Genomic DNA, 17020 nt, shown 5'->3' on the forward strand with positions numbered 1-17020 from the left:
ATAGATAAAACCAAAATTCCTGCCTAGGGATTTGAGATTTGATGTCAAGGAGCAAGCCCATGCCAGAAATCAGCATGCGGTGTTATTTTTTTGGCTGCTACTGTGTACGGCATGGCCCCTTGCTGCCCTCATGGACGGTGATGCTGATGCAGATGCACAGCCAGCCTTTCTCTGCTTAGCCAGCCCCTCCATCCTCCTCACTTTTCTCTGCCACCACTCATCATCATCGTTTCTACCGTCTCTCTCTCTCTCTCTCTCTCTTTCTCTCTCTCTCTCTCTCTCTTTGCGAACAGGTCCCCACATGGATGGTTTACCCACAACTCTACCTCCTCCCATCACAACCCACTTGCGTTTTTTTCTACAACCCATTAGCTTTTCCTACCTTCCCCAACTACGGCCCAACAGTTTGGTCTCACCAGCATTTTGCCCAGATCTCTGCTTTTTGGTTTTTTAACTCCGCTGCCCGCTTCATTTTGTCGTCTCTAATCACTGATTTTAGCAGGTGATTGGAGATCTACTACTACCACCTCTCCTGCGCGAATTCTAGCAACCTACCACTGCAGTGTAAGATTTCAAGCAAACCTTTTCCTAGCTTTTTTATTTTTTCCCTTCTTCTGAGATCTAAGATTCAAACGAGAAGCGTTAAGCTTCCTTCAACTAGCTTTGATTGCTTTCCAAACCACTTCATTAAATGATTGCTCGGAGCCATGCCAGCTTTATACTATCTTTGCCATGGGTTTCCCAACTGTGCCAAAATGGGCACAGTTGCTCACAAACTGCGCCCTTCAAATTCGTGAGAATGGGCCAGTTTTTTTAACATTTGATGCAAAAAAGATTATCCTTGGCCGAGTTAGTTGTGCCGCTGGAAATGCCTTTAATTTCATTTCATAATATATACTTCTGATAGCATAATAGCAGGTGTTCATGGCCATTCACTATTTTATGGCCATCAAAATAATCATCAAGGTTGCATTTTGAACCCTCTCTCCCTTTCCATTCCTTTAACATAAGCATGGTTGTGATGGCCATCAAAATAATCATCAAGGTTGCATTGTGAACCCTCTCTCTCCCTTTCCACTCCTTTACAGATTGTATGAAAAGAAGAGGCTTGAAGTTGGAATGCCTTACCTCAAATCGTGTGGGCATTCCTCAAATCGTGTCTCTAACTCAACATTATTCTGCAGGCTGCCTTTTTCTGCCGTTAAATCCTGAAGGGCAAACATGGCTCTGATTGCCTGGAGATATTTCTCAAGCATGATTGGAGAGCAAATCCAGCAGAAATTAGCATTTGATGCTCCTTGGCAAAAGGTTTTTCTCTGCAGGATTACCTGTGAAAGCCAATCATAACAAGCAAATCACACGTCCCCGTGGCGCGCCCCCCCCCCCCCCCCCCGCCCCCCCCCCCCCCCAAAAAAAAACCCTCTCAAACTCCTTCTCTCAAAACACATACACGTGTGCACACACATAGAACTTGTACAACTGCTTGTCGACAGCGTCAGTTCATGCCTGCTTCCTTGGGCATTGAGAATCATGCTAGCAACACTGTCTTTCTAGCATAATTCCTTATAATTGTACTACTTGAACATTGATATGCGGAGAACATTTTGGGTTGTGGAAGGAGGTCTGCAGCTTGACCGTGGCTGATTCCAGAGACCAGGGTCTCTAAATTTTGTCAAAACGGCGTTAAGTCGAGCATTCTGTATGTCTAGCATTCTACCCCACACTGGTCATGAGAAAGAAAAAATACATTTATCTGTCCAAGGGAGACAGGATCAAGTGCATCCTTCCGAAGAACCATCTGTGACATCCTTGCAAGTGTCACATCCCGTAGATCCTGATGAAGGTCTTACAGCTGCTGGTTCTACCTCTGCTCCTGTGAGAGAGATTGTATTACCGAATGGAGAAGCGAATCAGGAAAGTTGGAGAGAGAGAGGCACTGATGGCACATGGAGTTACGTGTGGTCAGATGGTGTCAAGTTTGAGGGTGAATTCCACAAGGGAATGGAATCAGGAAAGGGAAAGTTTATATGGCCTACCGGGGCAACGTACGAAGGGAGTTTCCTGAATGGATGCCTGCATGGAATGGGAACTTATACTGGGATTGATGGCTCCACTTATGCCGGGAACTGGATCATGAATTTAAAGCATGGTTTTGGTGAACAATGCTATGCTATTGGGGATAATTATAAAGGCACATGGCATCAAGGAAAGCGAGAGGGCCATGGCACATATACTTGGGTTAATGGGAACTTGTACACAGGAGATTGGAAAGGCGATGCTATGTGTGGAAAAGGGAAGCTTACTTGGAGCAATGGTGACTCTTTTGATGGACATTGGTCTGATGGAAAGGAGCATGGCCATGGCGTATACACATGGGTGGACAGTGGCTGCTATGTAGGCACATGGAGTAGAGGTCTGAAGGATGGCAAGGGAACATTCTATCCTCCTGGCACAGAGCCTCGTTTGTACGTTGGGCTTTTGCATGGTTCTTCGATTGGCAGCAGTGATGGGAGTGAAGTGGCTGGCAGTCGTCGCAGGCACTCTTTCGGACTCTGGCGCACGACATCTTCTGATATCTCAAAGATTGCTGCACACATGCGGAGGCCAAGCCAGCTAACTGCTCTGGGAAGCTCAACAAACTTTCTGAGGAAAGCAGAGTCTTTGCCAACCAAGGCTGTGGCACTTGAAAGAAAGAGGAGTTTGGAGGGTGTATTTGAGAAGCTTCTTGGTCTGGATACCTCATTTGTAGCAGGTGAAACAATCTTGGAGGATGATGAGATGCGATTGGAAAAGGCAGTCGTCCTACCTATTGTTGAAAGAGAGTATGCTCAAGGGGTTCTCATAAATGAGATAGTGAAGGAGCCTTTATCATCCAAAGGTGCACGACGTCGACAAAGACAGCAGGTCAAGGAGATAAAAAAACCAGGAGAAACAATCATAAAAGGACACAGGAGTTACGATCTTATGCTCGATTTGCAGCTTGGTATCAGGTATCCCTTTTGCAAATTTCTTGCAGATGTACTGTTATTTCTGCGAATACATGGTATTGCTGCATGAATCTATATTTGTTACAACTTGTTCGAGCTTAGATTTGGATGCACATCCAAGCTCACTGCAGATATGTTTGTTGAAATTTGAACATGAGTTTAGATCTAATTGGAGTCCAAACCCAAACTTACTGCATATGTATATTTGTACACGATTAGATGTGGGTGTGCCAAAAAATGAATTTCTGACCTAAAGAAGTCCAGGGTTATCATGCACAAGTCAAGTTGAAATGGAATTCGGAGTACATCAAAAAATACAATGTACAGTATTATAGACTCGGAGCATCAAGAAATCTATCATGGAAGATTGTAAATACATGCTCTTGATCATCAACTCAATAAAGTGTAAAGAAGCTGCTAGTGTCCTTTTTGCACCAAAAGTCTGAATGGACAACGGGAGGAGAGCTAAATTAAACATTGTGTCTAACCTTGGGCTTCTAAATCTCCGTTTCACTTTTCTTATAGGTGCTGGGAAATAGGTGACTCCAACAGAACTTTACCATGTCTTCCTCTAGATATGATGGTGGAAGTTTGATCTGAAATTCAGCTATGTAAAGATTGTGAGATTTATAGTAGTGACCTGTGAACTGGGGACACTGGGGCACTTTTTACCTTCACACTGAAGCGTTTTCCCCTGTTTGTAAACGCACACTTTCAGAGTGTGTAAAGTGACTTATTAAGTCACTCACTATTGTGCTTGCACCCTAATCTCATCATTGTGTGCATCATGTTGTTTCACTGTCTCTTTTTGTGCGTGTCGACTGTGCTTTTGCTAACCCTAAACATAACAGTGGTATCAGAGCATTGGCTGCCACCTTTGGGTACTTGCCTTTGCCCACCATTCTGCCATTTTAAGGTTTCTGCACAGATTCAGCATATTAGAGTTTCTATACAGCAGCTACAACACCCGTACAACATCATATTAGGGTTTTCGCCTCTGTCCGTATAGCCTATGTGGCATCTGTATAGGTCATGTCTCTGTCCTTACAGCTACTGTCCCTTCATGCTGCTGTTCGCACACCCCCCTGCTGTACCTGCTGGGCTCGATTGTACCCGACACTTGCAGCTGTACCTTCACCCACTTGTACCTGCTCATACATGTGTACCCACGTGTACTTGCAGTACCTAGTACCTGCTTGTACCTGCTGAAGCATCTCTGTAACGCGGATTAGGGTTTTAACCTAGATCAGGATTTTTACACAGATGGGGCTTTTCACAAAATCAGAGAGAATCTGAAAAATTGAAGCTTCTGCACACTTGGAAATTTTGGGGCTTTTGCATGAATAGGCCTTATACATCAAAATTGGGCCTTTTGCATCAACAAAATTTGGGGCTTTTCTTCTACAAACATCCATTTGACAAATTCAAGGTGAAATTCGATATGATGCCTAGCTTTTCAATCAATTTCTTGCAAGTATCTGTCTGTGGTGCATATTTAGCTCGTGTAGAGAGCTTGGGCATCATTACTTGCTGAGGATTTTAGCAAAGCGGTGTGCATTTTGTGTTTCTGATATTTTGCATAAGCAATGGTTGAGCAAGGACGAGATATATCTGGTGTATTGGCAGCACAAGAAGATAAGCTGGAGGGAAGTAACTACTCCTTGTGGAGCTTCATGATCAGAAAGCTCTTGGTAGCCAAAGGCCTACTAGGCCTTGTGAATGGAGAGGACACTTGTCCTACTACTATTCAGCCAGGCACTCCCCCAAGGGGTGGTGTTAAGAAGTGCTCTACAAGAGGAAGACTCAGCTTCACAAGATAAAGTGGCCACTGTTGGTTGCTTCTTGCTCAACCAAGATATGCATGAAGTACCCAAAAGAAAACGATTACCACTAGTGGTCATTGTTGGTTGCTTCTTGCTCAACCAAGATACGCATGAAGTAAGCAATTACCACTAGTGGACACTCGGGTGTCAAAACAACCAGCCCAATTTGAATTGTTGAAAGCATGCAGCTAATATCACCTCTCCTAGCATAGAACAATCCAAGAGACTAAGTGCCATGTAAGTACTTGAAGACACGTGTCACAGCCTGCCCTAGGCTATGCATGAATCTCCTTGGCTCGGACACACCATACTGAAGGTCTAGTCTCGTATTCCAAAAGTAAACATCCTAGATGTAAATCATGGCATCAAATAATTCACCAGCATCATGGAGACTCGGCATAGCACATGATTCTATAGGAGTGAAAACGGGCTTACAGTCTTTAAGTTTAAACCTTTCAGCAGCCTTTTTATGTACTTGGATTGCAACATGAAAATGCCACCATCACGCTAGATAAACTGCATACTCAAATAGTGCAATGGACCTGGATCTGTCATCCCAAATAACAAATGTAATTCAGCTTTGAATGCTGAAATACTATCATCATTAGATCTCGTGAGTTGCATGTCATTCACATACAAGATGATCACAATCAAATCCTCTCCATCCTTTCGAACATAGAGGCTGCTCTCAGTTGGGCTTTTTTGAAAACTCTGACTGAAACCGATCTCGTCAAGTGGGAATCTGTTCTTGATGGTAAGCTTGTTTAAAGCTCTATAGTCCACACACATGCGGAATGAGCCGTCCTTCTTTTGAACAAGAAGTACAGGAGAGCAATAAGGTGAGGAACTGGGCTGAACCAAACCTTTGTCTAAAAGTTCATTTACCAGCTTCATGATCTCTTCTTGTTGTGCGGCACTCACACGATATGCGGGTTTGTTAGGTGGAGAATTACCTGGCACAAGATCTATGCGATGATCTTCGGGCCTTTGGGGAGGTAATTCACCTGGCAATGCATAAGCAAAACAGTCGTTGAATGCATGAAGAAAATTCAGCCTATCATTAGTCATAGTATGACTTGGTACAATGCTATCACGAACAAAAACCAAGTACGCAGAAAGACTCTTTTTCATTGCTTTATTAATTTGGATGTGAGATACAAGTGGGATGGAGTCCCCTAGCATCAATGAAATGTATACGGCCTCTATGCATAAAAGAAATCATGTTGGTCTTGTACTGTTTGCGGGGCTCAAGCCTATGATGCCATGGCTTGCCCAACAATACATCACATCCATTTAATGGTGCAACTAAGAAATGTTCATTATCAAGGTAGCCCTGGATATGTATGCGCAACTTCCCTATCAATGGGGTAAGCTTCTGCTTCAATCTAAGGTCCCATGTTCTCAACCTCAATACCCAATGCAGCTGCCGTTTGTATAGAGATGAAGTTATCGGTTGCACAGTCATCAAACATGAATAAGGCGGTTGATCCTTGATTTGACCCCGGCCTTGCATACCATTCGCTCTTTTGCATCATGATTTGTGTTTTCCTGCACTTCGGGAACTGCATGTACATTAGCCTTGGTCTGCTTGTCCTCGTTCTTTGGTTTGCGGTCAGGGCATTGTCGAAACATGTGCTCTTTGCTACCACAAGAAAAACATTTTTCCTCCTTGACATATTGCTCTCTTTGCTCCGGAGTCAAGCCGAATTTGTTCTTCTTTGGGCCTTGATCTTTAGATGAGGTATTTTCAACTCTACCTCCCTTGTGGGTCTCCCGGAAGTTCTTTTTAGGTGGCTGTCCACCTTTTTGCAGATTTGGGACAACCTTGTCTTTCCTCTTTGAACCGCCTTGATCCTGCTTAATTTTGAGCACCAATTGCTCCGTAGCAAGAGCAGAGGCTGTGAGCTGTTGCAAAGTATGTTTTGGGTGCAATTCAATGCCCGAACGATAAGCTGGTTGCAATCCAGAGGGAAACTTCCTCTTTCTTTCATCTAAAAGGAGTTACCTCCAGCAACACTTTCCAAAACTTGTTGACATACTGCTGTACACTTTCATTATCTCTTTGCTCAAGTCTATCCCACTTTTGGGTGAGAGTTTGCTCCGCATTTGGTGGCAAGAACTGAGCATAGAATCTATCTTTGATGAACTCTTTCCAGGTGCAAATGGGATCTTTGGTGATCTTTTCAGTGATCCACCAATGAGCAGCGGTCCCTTTCAAAAACATGCTAGCATGGCGTACTTTAGACTTCTCAGTGAAGTCCTCATCGCTAAAAGCAATGTCAAACTGTGTCACAAATGCTAACACTTTGGAAGCATCATGCTCTCCATGAAAGACATCAAACGTAACAGACTTGTCACCTGCTTTAAATTCCTGGAGCTTTCTGGCATGAGCCTCATGGTCCTCTCTTTTTCTTTTCCCTTTCTTCAACAGGGCAGTCCTATCCGCATGGGCTCCATGGGCCATCATGGAAGTTTCATGAAGCACGGTGGCATGTGCTCCACGAACTTGAGAATCAGATGCATGTGACTTTCCTGCATAAGGCAATGTCTCTCCATGAGACAACTCAGAAGGCAAAACTCTTCTAGCGGCAGACCTGTCACCCCTACCACGGGATACATGTCTTGAATGCATGTGACCATCATGCCCTCCATCCTTTTGGATAAAAGACCTCAACCTTTGAGATGCGGGGTCTCCATGCTTCAAGCGAGGTGGATTTTTGAATTTCAGCTCTCTGTCTTCCCCCTCTTTGATGTCACCTTTGCGGAGGAGGTAAGAAAGTGCCAACTCCCTTGGCTTCTTGCCTACTTCCCGTGCCATGGACTCAAAAGTCACATCTACCATTGCATTGGCTTTCCTTGCTTCAATGGCACTTTGCACATGGGGATCTTCATGCAAAAATTTTAGCTCTTGCTCTTGTTCCTGCAAAAGCTTTCTCATATGCTCCATTTCAGTCCTCATTGCATCAAGCTCATCTTCTTACATGACTGTTTTTCCTCAAGACAGTTGTCCCTTTGATTCACTATCATTCACCCTTTCAAGGGGCTTGTGGCTTCCTCTCGTAGAGCATCAGAACCACGCGAGGCACTTGATGGGCCCCTCGAATTGGGCACTTCCAAAGGGTTGCCTTGGCTGTCCATCGTGTTAAGTGTGTTAGAAGCGGGGTGTCCAATACACAGATTCGTTTCCCCACTAAGAAGATGGAAACAACCGTGCTCTGATACCAATGAAACCGATCCTGTCAAGTGGGAATAGACTCCGTTGGACACCCACACGCGTAATAGCGCAACTTAATATCACAATTTGAAATGGACAACTTAATAATAACTGAAATTTGAAATGAAATGAAATGAAATAGATGGACACGAGCACTGGGGCCGGAACGGGCCGACCCCCCCCCTCAATATATGATATATTACTGGGAGTATTTAACAAATACAATGCTCCATGGGTTCAAAGAACCAGATGATGTCCATGTACAAATGAATACAGTACTAAACAAGAGGCTCGAAGTCGACGTTCGAAGTAGAGCAACCACTTGAGTGGTCCAGTCTCTACAGTCCTATGCCTTCATTGGAATCCGCGCCCCATTGGTGTTCCAGGACCACGCACAAACAAGCGCTCCCGTACTAACGCCTGGCTCTCCCGATCTCGGTACCTTTGGACCGTGGTTCTCCAAAAGCTTGGACTACCCGGCACCGAATGGGTGTTAACGGTAGAGAGAGTCCTTTATCAGATTTACAACAAAGTTCTTTACTTAAATCTGAATTTACTTACTTGTAGCTTGCAGATGGAAGACCAATACCCATGGTGTCTGTGTGCAACTGCTTGAGAGGGACACCAAGGTGCAGCAGCATGTCGAGGAGAAAGAGGAGTAGCTGCCTGGGGAAGGTATTGCCTCCTGGAGAAAGGAGATGCCGCCCATGTAAAGGAGGCGCAACCGCTTGCTGGAGAGGACACACAGTGGAGGAGCAGCCTGTATGGTTGCCTGGCTGCAGTGGAGAAGAGGCAGCCGTCTGCTGGAGGGGACAGCCACCTGCTGGAGGAGGCAGCGCAGCTTGTGCAGCCTGTGTAGCTTGCTGATGATGGCACACAGCCGCTTGCAAAAGAGGCAGCTGAGCCTGTGCTGTACAGACACCGCCTGGTTATGCAGAAACGCAGGTTGATAAGCAGCCGCTAGGGAGTAGAAGCGCAGGTTGATGTGCAGCCGCCTGGGAGTAGAAGTGCAAGTTGAAGTGCAGCCGCCTGGGAGCAGGAGCGCAGGTTGCAGTGCAGCCGCCTGGGAGCAGAAGCGCAGGTTGCAGTGCAGCCTGAAGTGGAGGGAGTGCACCAAAAACGTGTATATTATTGGGGTGGTCGTGGTGCTTCTTTTGTAGAGGATGGAGAGAAGTAAACAACCACAGCTGGCCGGCTCCCCACGTTTGCATGGGGGTGGCCAGCTTCATGGTGGTGTGGGTAGGTGACCATGCACCCACCCCCACACACACAAAGGTTAAGTGTGGCTCCCCACCTTGGCCCCTATGTGGGTGCCCATAGTGGGTGCCCACTTTTAAGTGAATGTGAACATACAACCTTATAAAACAAAAGGTTAGAATTAAAACTATTACACCAACAAGTGCAATACACTTACCACCTGTTCACATGCAACAAAACCCGTCAGAAGACAGAGCAAACTTCACGACTCACTGGCAAGCGTCCCCGCTCAGTAAGTGACACGTCAAGCAGGAAAACACAAAAATACAAGTCATGTGAAAACAGCAGCCATGTTCTTGTGTGTGCACATGACAGAACCAGCCCTGGTTCTACCAAAAAAGTGAGCTAAAAGGCGGCTGTCTTGCAATGTTTCGTGTCTCCTGTATTGTTGTCCTTTCATCCTAACTACATCATCAATAGCCCCCTGATCAACAGGCTGATTTTCAACATTAATAATGGGCTGATCCAGCTGCTATAATGGCTGATTTACAGCCCTCTTTTGAGGCACAAGAGTCAGCTGGCTGTCCATAAACACAGATGGGAAGCAAACCATCAAATACATTCTCACATCAAACTGTTTTTTCCGCACTCAAGCATAGGCTGAACTCAAGAGCCTTGCCCCTAACGACGGACACTTTCTGGTGACGCATTTTCACCCTGTTGAGCAGATTTGCGAGAGGTGTTGCAAGGTCGGAAACCTATCCATATGTATACTGTAGGGCTGGCAAAGATCCACAAATGACCTGATTTCCTGAGGAGTCGTGGGAGTATTCCAATCTAGTATAGCTTGCAATGCGAGTATCGACGCACTGATTACATATCCCAGGTAACGAACTTTCAATCTCATTGTCTCGCAAAAGTTGCAAGATTTTCTTCACATCTTGCTTATGTTGCTCTACAGTGGCAGAAAAAATAATTATGTCATCCAAAAAGATGAATATGCACTTCCCAATGAGCTCCATGGCTTCACGGGTGAGGTCTCTAGTTCAAGTCCAAGATGGCCCAGCTGTGCTAAGGGGAATCGGAAGAAGCATTTGATCAGTTCACGTATGATTTACTTGGCCTGAGCACATGGGATATAGCTTAGTTGGTAGAGCGCCGCCCTTGCAAGTGGGTTGATGCGCTTATGGGTTGGGTGCCTAATTGTTTAGGCAGTATGATAGTAAGTAACTAGCCTAAAGCCTTTGTTACCTACATGTTTCTACAATGCTTCTACCTTAGGATAACCTAAATGCTCTTTTTGACACCTAAGGCTTCAGATGTGACCTACATAGCTCATGCTTGACGTGTCCCCTGGACTAGGGCTCACAATGGGGTCACAACGTATGACAAATAAATCCTAAAAAGTTCTTAATGATGTACAAATGTAGCAACGATGATGAGCCACTGTGTCACATAGCACCTCAATGCATGGGTGGATGTGACATCTCTTGAGCTCTCAATGACTCAATGATGCTTGACTGATCAATGGATGATGAATGAATGATCAATGGATGAATATGGCTAAGGGCCTAAACTCTTATATATAGTGTCTAATGTTTGTAAGTTTGCTACCAACCCTGCCAACCCTAATAATAATGTCCAACTAAGTGTATTCACACAGTAACCCGATAACTCTGGCCAAACTTGGCTGCTCATTGAGCGCCAAGTGTGGACAGTATCCCAAAAATTGTGTCCACACTTGGCTACTCATTGAGGGCCAAGTGTGGACACAATATCCCAAAAACTTTGTCCACACTTGGCTGGTCATTGAGCGCCTCGACAATATTACAATGAATTGGATGAAAAGCCCCAAAATTGACCAAAATGCGGCCACAAGCATGCCCCTTAAAGTGTCTAAATGGTAGAGAGAGGTCCATGTCACACCACTGGAAGGTGTGCATGTGACATTTAGAGTCACACCTAACACCTCTCTACAGCCCACCAGCAAGGTAAGAATACAAATTCACGTGCATGGTTCACGGGAGGGAGTCCCTTGCCTGTAAACTACATATACAGATCTTGCAGGCAGTAAAAAGTCCATGCAAAAACTGTTCCAGGCATACAGACATTTCATGCAATGCACAAAACATATTGGACAATCTCTCTTTCATTTAGCTTGTAGCTTGCGGACATTCCGGGCGTAGGCATTACATCCCCAGGCCAATTGGAATATGGTACTCTAAATTGAGGGAAGATGAGAGTCCCCAGCCTACCAAAGTCTCCTACCATGAGGTGCCATTCCCCATGATCCTTGTCATAGATGGAAGTTCACCTCCATGAGGTGTCATGTCCACACTATGGAACCCGTCCATAGGTTGGAAACGGAGAGAATGCCCAGGTACCGACACTAAAATAGCAAATTTCTGTTAGTGTACATCTGACAGTGCACCAAACATTATTATTTAGAACAAAAGTTGGTTGGGATGGAGCTAGAAGGCCCATGTCGCCATTTTACACCATGGTGATAAAAACGGTGATGATGAGAGCGACTTTTTCTTAGATTATCACATGACACTTTCTCCAATGTGTATGTTTAGGTGTGATACCTTGAAAACCATGAAAAATGATTGGTCTCCAGCACTACAACATGCACTTTGGGGTGTTGGATCCATCTGACCTTAGTTCTTTATTACCATGCCAACAAGTTGAAGCTTTGAATAAAATGCAAGTGGGTCAACTTGGCCCCCGCAAGACTTTATTTTGAGGAGTGGTTGTGCTTTAGAATCTTTTAAACTGTAATTACCCTTGTAGGAGTTATGGTTTTTGGAACTTCGGTTGTCGATCTATTGTCTGAAATGCTTTGGTGAGTCCCTACATTTCAGATTGCCTCATTTGTATTGAATACTATTCAATTAATTAAACTTTTACCTTCATACTTTTAGAAGGCATCAATAGTATTATTGTAGTGTGTGAATGTGACCATGCCATCCTTTGAATATTGCTTCATCATCTGGGTGGAGAGTAGTAGTCAATGTGCTTCATATGCTCATATTGTGATTTCATGGTGGTGCCCATATTGTGTTTTCGTGGTGGTGTCAACTTGAGTTCTCTGAGCCATTTGCTCTTTGAACCCATTTGAGATAGAAAAATCACAAGAGTGGACCTCAATAGGAAGCTGGGTCTAAAGACAATGCAATTTTATTGCAGGCATAGTGTAGGAAAACTTTATCAACTCAAACGTGAGCTTGAGCCTGCTGATTTTGGACATCGGGCAAGGATCTGGATAAGGTTTCCAAGGGAAGGCTCTCCGTCGACACCTTGTCATCAATCCGTAGACTTCAGATGGAAAGACTATTGCCCCTTCGTTTTCAGGTAATGTCTCTTTTTTTATTGCATCTGTACTCTCTCTCTCTCAATTGATTTTACGAATGTACCAACAATTTAAGTTTCAGAGATGTAATTTAGAGGTACATGGCATGCTTGTCCATGACAAAGGCAAGCACTGTGGAACATAGGCAATCAGCTGAAGCCTTTTGCTATCCCATCTTGTTTTAAAGCTGGTGTTCTTGAATTCCATGGAACTGAGCTTCAGTGTAGTGAGGGACAAAGTAATGAATCTCACCTGCTTCATGTCATTACCGTCAATTTCATCTTTTTTTCACAGATTGGGTTGAAACTGTATGGCTTAGCCTGCAAGGAAGAGAATTTTTAATATGTTTATGCAGCTCCCACAACAGGTTCTGCATTCAGGCAGCTGGCTGACAGAAGCATTCAAGTTTGTTACACGCGGGAAGCTTATGGAACCTTTTACTTGATTAGCAGAGATCATTTACAAACTGAAATATGCAAGAGAGATGGAGTGGAGTGGATAGAGAGAGAGAGTAGTACACAGGACTTGGGTTCCAACAACCCTCAAAAGGGGCTCCACCCCATAGGTGTATTTGCTTGTATTGCCCTATGTGTAAATAGAGTGACCTTTAGGGCTGTAAATCCCTGTTTGTACTGACCATAGGACTTTGCAGAATGCTGGCCGCCTACCGTAGCTTGTGCTGGACAGCTATCTATCCTTGGTTGTGGGCACCTACTATAGCTTGTGCTGGACAGCTATCTATCCTTGGTTATGGCCGCCTACTGTACCTCATACTGGACAGCTATCTATCCTTAGTTGTGGGCACCTTTTTCCCATGACCCTCCATGTGTGGGTAGCCAATGGGCTGTCCCAGGCCCATTTACCCATTGTCCCCCTAAACTATGTTGGGATTCGGGGTCGTGTGTGTGTGTGTCCATCTCCTATGTCCACCCTGTGTGTAAACACTCACTTATGTGAGTAAGTGAGTTAGTACATGTGAACCACCTCTTGTAGCCACCTAAGTGTTTGTGTGTGTAAGCAGTGATGTCATCAGTTATACATGTGTCGTTACCCCATAGTTTGTGTGATGCGGAAGATAAGGCTCACAGCCTAAAAAATCATGTACTAGAGTGTTGATTAATCATCAATCATAATCATGGACTTTGTACTTGTAATCATTGTCTCATTTCTGCATTCCTTTGAGTTTATCACTCTGGTTCTCTCTCTCACTTTATCTGCATCAGCTATGGACCTTTATCCACCATAGCCAGGCTGCACAGAGAGGGGTATCAGAGCAGGAAAAGGGGCTGCCGTGCTTGTACTCCTGCTGGCCACACACAGTCTCCAACTCAGCGCAGCCCCACTCTCTCTAACAGCCATGTTTTCCACAATCTCTGCCACCAAGCCCTGCTGTGGCTCGTTTTCCCACTTCCGTCGGTGCCTCTAGTGGTCTGCGTCTGCCTCTCCAGCTGCGCCACCCATGGACCTCCACCCACTTGTGCCACCGTTGGTGGGCGGTGCAAGTGCACACCAAACTGCCCCCGCCCGGTTGACAGGCGGTTCCACCCCTTTTGGCTGCCTCTGCCGGCCACACTCAGCCACACTTCTGACTGTTACCAACTCCTGTTGGCCTCTTTAGCGGCAAGTCTGCTTTCTGTGGCGACTGTCCATCGGCTGCCTTCTCCTGGCTGGGTCATCTCATGCACTAATCTCAGCAGCTCCATGGTTCCTTGGGTGAGCCATTTCTCTTTGCGGTGTTTGTCCTTGAGTCTTCCTAGATCAACAACCACATTTGAGAAGTTCTTTGCCAAAAATTCCCAGCATGGCATACAAAAGTCAGACTCCTGCTCATGAGAGATGGAGTTTGGATTGTTGTCAACGGCATAAAAAGAGAAGCCTAAAGGTGCAGCTCTACAAGACCTGCAGTGAGAGCTTGGACAGAGAAGAATGACTGAGCACTAGCACAAATTGGTCTAGGGCTTGCTGAAAATCTCATTCATCATGTCGACTTTGACAAGACTGCCAAACAGGTATGGGATTGTCTTGAAAATCTGTTCGGGAACAAGATTAACAATTCAAAGGTGTTTCTAAAGCAAAAGTACTATGGTTTAAAAATGAAAGAACATCACACTTTGCAAGAGCACCTTAGAACCATAGGTTCCCTCCTCCAACAACTGGCTGCTTTAAGGGTCAACATTGATGAAGATGACAAGAAAGCAGTACTCTTTTCCAGCTTGGAAGAGATGGAAAAGTACAAAGAGGTGATAACTTCACTTTGGGTGTCTAGAGAGATGCCACATGATGACATGGTGGCTATCCTCATTGATGAGGATTATCTACTTCGAGGACACGCTTCTCTTTTTCTGGTACTATCGTAGAAGTTTCCAGCTGCTTTGGTGCATCTTCAGGATCTTCTTCCTCTTTTGCCACTAGGTTGGCGTGATTCTGCTCATGCTCTCTTGCCATCCGCTTGTAGCATCTTTCTTCGGTGTGTCCCAACTTCTTGTAGAATGTGCACTTGATTGCTTTTCCCTTGGGTTTACCTTTCATTTTGGAAAAGTAGCTCCTCTCTATGTCATGATTGATCGGGTAGTCCCCCGAATTTTGATTGTATCTCTTGTGTGTTTTTCCCGTGTTTGTTATATGTTTGTATTGCCTTATGTTATAAAAGGTGGATTGTAAAAATGTTTTTTTGAGAAGAAGCTTTTTATTTCGGGAGACGAGAGGCTGTCAATATATCCTTTGTTATGCTCAATCTGTGCATTCAAAGCATTATGGTGTTGAGTTTCGCTGTTGATCTAATCTGATTCTCTTCCAATTCAGGATGCTTCGAGAGATGTATAAGATTGATGCAGCGGATTACATGATGTCAATTTGTGGAAATGATGCTTTGAGAGAGCTTTCGTCTCCGGGAAAAAGTGGGAGCATATTTTTGCTTTCCCATGATGATCGGTTTTTGATCAAGACTTTACGAAGACAAGAACTAAAGGTGCTAAATCTTGTTTCAAGTTGTCTTAGATTTTCTTTGATGCAAATTATGCTTTAAACAAGGCATGGAGCTTTTCAACTATTGTTTGCTTTTTCAAGTCAATCACCTCTCATCCATGCCATTAATTTGCAATGCTTCATAGACTTTGAATCTTACACCTCAACAATGTGTTGCAGGTCTTACTAAAAATGCTACGAGACTACTATAATCATGTGTGCAAATATGAGAATACATTGATCACTAAGTTTTTTGGTCTTCATCGTATCAAGCTTGCAGGTGGCCATAAGGTACATCAAAACTGCTCACCTAGGTTAGGTAGAGGATTCTACTTATTAATGTGGTGTTAAAAAAAAAAACTTCTCTTCATTGAGCCACTGTTGGTTTCAAATCACATTGGAGCTTCAGACAATGTTTATTGCTTTTGGGGGTTCAAATTATTACTGAGTTGACTACTAAGGCAGTTCTTTTTTTGGATCTTGAAGGTTCGGTTTGTAGTGATGGGCAATGTCTTTTGCACAGAGTTGAGGATTCATCGCAGATTCGACCTTAAGGGTTCTTTGCATGGTCGGTCAGCAGATAAGATTGAGATTGATGAGACCACGACACTTAAAGACCTTGATTTGGACTTCACTTTCCAGTTGGAACCATCATGGCGTGATTCTCTTCTGAAGTAAGAAATGGGCTCATCCTTGGATTGTAGTTGATTTTATGCGTTATTGTTTTATGCTATTTAAAATAGGCAATTGTGGGCTTTGAACTAGTTATGACTGTTTTCTATGTGATGGGTTTACATTTTTGGAATTGCATACTTTCAAATTACTATGTTTTCAGTCAGTGCACCCTTCATTTACTGTTATGGATGCGGGTCGTCGCACACAAACTTCAATGATGACCGTATGATCACGACCTCTTTCACACAGGAATCAAAATCTTGAGGCCCAATGGCTCTATGAGACCAAAAGTGATACAATAGTTCCATGTGATACTGGGCCATGGAAAAATAATAATGAAACTAAAAAAAGCTCATACAAAAAGATAGACTAGCTGTATGTCTATCTCATCATCATCGTCATCACCATGGCGTGTATTATGGTGGGCATGTGAATACATGCGAAAGTACATGTGAAATATACGTCTCCAAGTGGGTACAAGAAAAGGAGGGCTCATGTGGGTGTGATATCATTATCATCCTCATCCATGCAGAGTCCAGAGTATTCAGCATAGGTGAGTCTATGACTACTGAGAGGATCGGCAAGTCCACCCTCAGTGGGGGGATGCTTATGAATAACTTATAGGTACAGGAATGATTGGAGGTATTGAAGAAACGGAAACAGTTACTACCAATTTGTCAGCCGTAATATTTCCAAACAGTCAAAAACTAAGTGGTAAGGGCTTAGTAGAATCTTCTAAAAATGAGTGTGTGACTACTGAGAGGATCAACAAGTCCACCCTCAGTGGGGGGATGCATATGAATAACTT

The 17020-nt window shown here is 44.3% G+C and overlaps 1 protein-coding gene across 2 annotated transcripts in view; it reads left to right on the plus strand.

The window, feature by feature from the left end:
- Nucleotides 1–426: 426 nt before the first annotated feature.
- LOC147604999 (phosphatidylinositol 4-phosphate 5-kinase 9-like) overlaps nucleotides 427–17020 on the plus strand; it is a 37184-nt gene continuing 20590 nt past the window's right edge. The window contains exons 1-6 of one of the 2 annotated variants that reach the window (XR_015265265.1): nucleotides 427–564; nucleotides 1185–2990; nucleotides 12411–12575; nucleotides 15376–15541; nucleotides 15718–15828; nucleotides 16024–16211. Coding sequence is in view for 1 of the 2 variants with exons in the window: in XM_086794394.1 (XP_086650520.1) it covers nucleotides 1702–2990; nucleotides 12411–12575; nucleotides 15376–15541; nucleotides 15718–15828; nucleotides 16024–16211 (1919 nt within the window). In the remaining variant the exon portion in view is untranslated. Of the gene's footprint in view, nucleotides 565–1184; nucleotides 2991–12410; nucleotides 12576–15375; nucleotides 15542–15717; nucleotides 15829–16023; nucleotides 16212–17020 lie in introns of those variants that run through there. The other variant, XM_086794394.1, reaches the window with a different exon arrangement.

The sequence above is a fragment of the Cibotium barometz genome, chromosome 60 (genome assembly GCF_041138505.1).
Source record: "Cibotium barometz isolate CiBa-2024 chromosome 60, ASM4113850v1, whole genome shotgun sequence".
NCBI classification, from domain to species: Eukaryota; Viridiplantae; Streptophyta; class Polypodiopsida; order Cyatheales; family Cibotiaceae; genus Cibotium; species Cibotium barometz.